General features: G+C 45.0%; 1 protein-coding gene across 2 annotated transcripts in view; it reads left to right on the top strand.

Annotated features, from left to right (window-relative positions):
• Positions 1-3080: 3080 nt before the first annotated feature.
• Positions 3081-6000, top strand: part of ARIH1 (ariadne RBR E3 ubiquitin protein ligase 1) — a 98533-nt gene continuing 95613 nt past the window's right edge. The window contains exon 1 of one of the 2 annotated variants that reach the window (XM_068963391.1): positions 3081-3455. In XM_068963391.1, the coding sequence (XP_068819492.1) occupies positions 3081-3455 (375 nt within the window). The remainder of the gene's footprint in view (positions 3456-6000) is intronic. The other variant, XM_068963392.1, reaches the window with a different exon arrangement.

The following is a 6000-nucleotide window of genomic DNA, read 5'->3' as shown; positions in this document are numbered from 1 at the left end:
AAGCTTGGGCTTCCCTGGAGGCTCAGATGGTAAAGACTCTGCCTACAATGTAGAAGACGTGGGTTCAATCCCTGGGTTGGGAACATCCCCTGGAGAAGGAAATGGCAACCCACTCCGGTATTCTCGCCTGGAGAATTCCACGGACAGAGCTTGGCAGGCTACAGACCTTGGGATCGCAGAGTAGGACAGGACTGAGCAACTAACTTCAAAGTGAAGCTCAGAGAGGTTTAGTAATTTGTTCAAAGTTACAGACAGCAACTGGAGGGGCAGAAGTAAATTCTGCTCTATTCCTTCCTATGCTTCTTCTCAACATTGTTGATATAAAGACTGGTGAAATTCTATCTAGCCCTACCTCCTCTTGACCTTCAGTCTTGTATATTAGTATGTGGAACTGCCTTCTCAGTATCTCTACCTCAATGTCTAACAAGCAAATCATTTTTAACTTGTTTTAGTAAACACCACCATTCACCCACTTGCTCAAACCCCAAATTTAGGAGGCATCCTCATCCTTTATCAACCTCACAGTCAGGCCATCAGCAAATCTGTTGGCTCCACTTTCAAATTACACATGACTCTGACCACTTATCAGCCCCACTGTCACAACTCTAGCCTAAGCTGTTACCATTATTCACCTCAACTTCTGAGATGACCTCCTAATTGGTCTCTGCTTTCATAGTCTATTCTCCAAAAAGCATCGTTATTTTTTTTAAAAAAGAGAGCATATTATTTCATTCTTCTGTTTAAAATCCTTTAATGATTTCCATTGTAATAATGTAAACTTCTTAAGATACCCTACGAGGTCCTGCTGGGCCTCTACCTTGATTTGTCCTCTCTGACTTGTCCTTTAACATTTGATTTTTGCTCAGTATGCTTCAGTCACAGAGGTCCTTATGATTCCAAATTTCTGTGATGTAAAGTCATGTACTTTGGCAGATTTGGAAGGGCAGGGTTGGGGATTTGAAAAATACTGGTGAAGATTTCAGAGTTGCCTAGAGTGGCAGAACAATTTAGAAAAATTTAACAGGGCTGCTGGGTGGTGAGGCATCAGGTGTGGTAGATGACTGGAATTTAATAACAGAATGTATGTGATCATGGAAATTTCTCCAGTAGTGGTCAGCTGCTCCATATCAAAGGGGAGGATATGGATGGTAGGGTTCAGTCAAGATAGGAGTGGATGAAAAGAAAGATGGGGTAAAGGAGTTTAGGGTACTGTCAAGCTTTGCTGAAATTTTCTCTGTAGATGTGTAAGAACAGGGATGGGTGGAGAGAAGGGTTGCTAGTATACTTAGGTTGCTCCAGGTGTGGCAACTACCTAGAACTGCTAAAATAAAAACAAGAAAGGACCATGACACAAAATGTAAGTTTTAATTCGCAAATCCTTGGATTATTTTAGGAAATCTTATTATTAAAAACTTTACAAAATGGACAAATTAATAAGGTTTATTTCCATTATAAAGGTATTTTTCACTTTTCAAAATCAGATTCCAATGGGAAACTGTTGAAAGGTAAGATTTATCAGTAAATTAGGGATTCAGACTTAAAAATTTTTCCAACCTGGGCCAGTCCTTCAAGTTATCCCAAGAGGAAGTTTTCTCGTGCCTCTTCTTCTTTCAGAATATTTCTCTGGCTTTTCTGTCCTATTTACAAAGATTTACGTCTACTAGAATGGCATAAAATACTTTTCCTCTCTTGTTCACAACTTGATATTTTGTCATTTACCCTCCTTGCATTTTAAGCTCCCCAAACTAAACTATTTTATGCCTACTGTGCTCTCGCTTTTGTTATTTTCTCAGGCTAGATCATCTTCCCTACTGTCTCTGTTAAACTCCTGGCCATCTATCAACTTTCAGCTCACATATTTCCAGATGGGAGACAGGCATTATCTCTCTGCTTTATTTGGTCCCTGTATCTATTTCTAGTATTGTCTGCATTGTATTATCTTACAACCCATTTTATATATAATACTGCATATAATACATATTATGCATTTTAAATTATTTTTATGATTGCTACTTAAGGTCACCCAGGTGCTAAAACAGGACAAATGTTCCGTGGTCTTCCTCAAGTCTCTTTCCTTTCCAGTCTCAGGCATAAAATGGGTACTGTGGCTCCATGAAGATAAGAAACATGTATGTAAAAATCTTACACAGTACTCAATTAAGGCAAGCCATGACTTTAACAGTTTAGTGCCTTAAATAAAGTGCTTGAACCTGAGTTCAGGAAACGCTAAATGACGTCACTGTAGGCGACTTAAAAATCACAGCACGTCCGGAGAGTATACAATCTAATTACTTAAAACGGGGTTCACCAGCAACACAGCTTATAGGTTCTGCATAAAACAGACTCCACTGAGTAGCCCAGGCTACAGGAACAGTAGCTCCACAGCCGAGGTTCTTGGAATCACTCCCGGGCCGGCGGGAAGGGTCTCTGGCCCTGGGGGAAGGCCGCCATCCCCAAAGGATTGCGCGAGAAGCTGGATCTTCATGGCCTGCGGAAAAATCCACCACCTGGGCGGACCAGGCCCCTCTCGCTCTCGGCGACCAATGGCCACAGGCTCCTCCAGTACTCTGTTCGCAGCTGAGGGCCCAACCAGCGACCGCAGCCGGAACCCAGCATGCGATTCCCGCGGCGCCGCGCTCCCAGGGCAAACCGAGGCCGTGGGGTCTCCCCGCACTCCACGCAGGGGCGGCGGGGCGGGGCGCGATGACGTCAAGAGCGGTGACGCGCGACGCAGCGCGACGCGGTGACGCACGCCCCTTTGTTGGCTCAGTAGCGGTAGCAGCGGCCGTGGAGGTGGCGCTGGGGACTGTTTTCTCTCGGAGGCCTGAGCGGAGCCGCGTCTGATTGAGGCGGGCGGCAAGCGGCCCCCTCGCTCCCTCCCTCCCTCCTCCGCGCCCTCCCCGCCGCCGCTAGCCGCCAACCGCCAACCGCCGCGCCCGGGGAGGAGCCGCGGCCCGCGGGGCCGGAGCCAGGCCTGCGTCCGGACATCAGCCGGAGCCGGAGCGAGAGCCGGGGCCTCGGCGTCCCCGCCCTCTCCCCGCCTCAGGGCCAGCGTCCGCCGGGCCTCCGCGCGTCGCGCCATGGACTCGGACGAGGGCTACAACTACGAGTTCGACGAGGACGAAGAGTGCAGCGAGGAGGACAGCGGCGCCGAGGAGGAGGAGGACGAGGACGACGATGAGCCGGACGATGATAACCTGGATCTGGGCGAGGTGGAGCTGGTGGAGCCGGGGCTGGGCGTCGGCGGGGAGCGGGACGGACTGCTGTGCGGGGAGACGGGCGGCGGCGGCGGCAGTGCTCTGGGGCCCGGAGGTGGCGGCGGCGGCGGCGGCGGCGGCGGCGGCGGCGGGCCGGGGCATGAGCAGGAGGAGGATTACCGCTACGAGGTGCTCACGGCCGAGCAGATTCTGCAACACATGGTGGAATGTATCCGGGAGGTCAACGAGGTCATCCAGGTGAGTGTGGCCCCCGCGCCAGCTTGACCGAGCCGGACCCGGGAGCGGATTCGGGCGGTCCGCGCGGCCCCGAGGGGCAGGCCAGGGCCTGGTGCGCAGCCTAGCCTGGTGCCTCCCGGCCCTGTCTTCTCTTCTGCTGGGGATAGAGCAGACATTCGCCGGGTGTGGGGAGGTGCGCTAGGGGCGGTGCTTTCCAGGTCCTGCTATGGCGGAGGCCTCCGGCCGCCTCAGACTTTTTTTGCGGGCAATTGCTGCGGGTCCCTGGGCCCGGTGTCCTTCTGGCCTCAGTAGAGCTTACAGGGGCGGGGCGGGATGGGAGGTGGAGGAGATCTGGGCCCCTAAGACGGCTTCCCCGGCTTTCAGTCTCACTTCAGCACTTTTGGAAGGGGTTAGTAGGCCTGAGGGCTTGCTTGGTGTACAGTTGCCCCAAGTGGGCACCAGTTAATAAAGAAATGGATCTGCTTGGCAGTCTTAAGTGCCTACTTAAAAGTGGGGGAAGGGAACTGTTTCTTGGGAGAGGTGCTGATGGGTCTTCTTTTCTAATGGTGAGGCTTCTGCTTGTATCTTTTTTAACGTTTGCTGTTCGTTTGGGTTTTAACTGCTACTCTTCTCAGTTGTAGCGTACTTGAAGCTGTTGGCATAGTTGCTGCAACTTGCATACCCAGCCTTTGCAGCTCAAACAACAGCAAAGCACAGTGTTATTGTGTAATATTGAACAAGACTCTTATTGTGAGTTAGCAAGTTAGAGACTTTCTGCTTCTGGACTCCTTTCTCTGATAATTTGTATTTCATTGTCGGTAAGTAGGACTCGGTTTAAATTGATAACCTCACCTCATCTAATCTTGTGGGTCATATTTTGCCTTTTGAGCTTTAGAAAATCAAAAGTTTCAGTTTATTTGGAGAAAAATGAGGGGGTCATGGGTACGACTGCAGAATAAAAATGGAGTCTTGATTCATTATAATCCTTAGAAAACACTAGTTTCATGGAAGTAAACTGTATAGGTGAGCAGCAGGTGACGATTGCCTTCTGGTATGTTATTTTTTTTTCCCCCTCTTAAAATTGGTTGACTAATATTTACTGGTAAATAAGCAGTATGTCACTGCGTGCTTGTTGAGCTTGCATGATTAATAGATTGTCTTTATTAATTTTTTATAGTATTTAGTAAAAAAGACACTTTCTTTTGAAAATGAAACCATCTGTTTAGGCCTGTTTGAAGATAGTGTTTAAATAATAGTTTTTTAAAAAAACTGTGATACTTAGTGCTATTACTAAACAGTGGAAATCTCAAACTTTCGTATAGATAATGTAGTCTGAAGAGGAAATTGAAGGTTGTAAAAGAAAGATAAGTTTTATAGCTCTTTCTGATCTACAGATACAGTATTTAAGGTCTTAGGTCACTAAATGGAGAATTTTTTTTTTTTTTTGAGGAAAGTTGAATTTACAGTGAAACCTTGAATTCCCTTTTCATTTATTTATTTTATAAAGTATATAGTAAATCTGTATTGAATCTGATGCTTTCACACCTATCACCTGGCTTATTCGAATGTTTAATTACCTTTTAAAATTTATAGATGTGTATTATCCAACTTTTTCTAGTATGTTTTCATGTAGTTAAATCTCCTTCAGCCTTTTCAGCTCTTAGGTGTGTCCTCAATCACTGAGGCCAAACCCTACAAATTCTTTATGTCACTTCCGGAACAGAGATGTAGCTAATGCATGTGACATAATTTTTTCTTTGTTAGTTTAGAGGAAGAGAAATAAACATGGATAAACTGAACTAAGAACTACAAAATACTAGAGAATTTTTTTAGGTGTCTTACTTTAACCATGTTTTCATGCTGGATTTTTGAAACAACTCTTTTTTTTCCTAGTTTACTACTTGTTAAGGGTGCTCTTAAGTAGGACTGCTGAAATGACTATCTTTTCCTTTGTTAAAAGTTCATATTTAGAAAGATCAGTAGATCAAAGGATAGGATTTACCCCAGATCTTCTTTCTCACAGTGGTATACACTGGGCAAATGATGCACTAAACTCGGGTTTGGTTATGTTATAGATTATTTATGTTAATAGGTTTAAACTTAAGTTATACAGGTAGCACATTACATTGTAAGAAAAAAACTGATGAGGTGAGGGGGAAGAAAAGATAAAATAATTATTTTGCCTGCTACTGAGAGAGATACACTAATCGTTCCAGATCTGTGGATGAGGTGTACATGTTTAAAAAAAGTGATAATTACAGAATAAAACTAAATTCTTTTTATGTTTTCAGTAGGAAAAAAGCAGGTTGCAAAAACAGAGGGAAGGTCAACAACTTTCTCCTGTCAATAAGTAACTATTTTTCAAGTGCTTACACAATTACAGATCTAAACTAATTTAGTCAATCTGTTGTTATTGGTCTTCCTTTTTATTGTCTAGTTTTCATCTTTTATAAACCTCACTAGGAATATTCTTACAGATAAATGTCTGGATGTTTTATTTTGTTAGGATAAATTGCTGAGCCAAACATGTGCTTATTTTCAGCCATTTAATAAATACTAGCATGCT

The sequence above is a fragment of the Capricornis sumatraensis genome, chromosome 2, assembly GCF_032405125.1.
Source record: "Capricornis sumatraensis isolate serow.1 chromosome 2, serow.2, whole genome shotgun sequence".
Classification (NCBI taxonomy): domain Eukaryota; kingdom Metazoa; phylum Chordata; class Mammalia; order Artiodactyla; family Bovidae; genus Capricornis; species Capricornis sumatraensis.
This window is presented reverse-complemented; position numbering and strand designations above follow the sequence as displayed.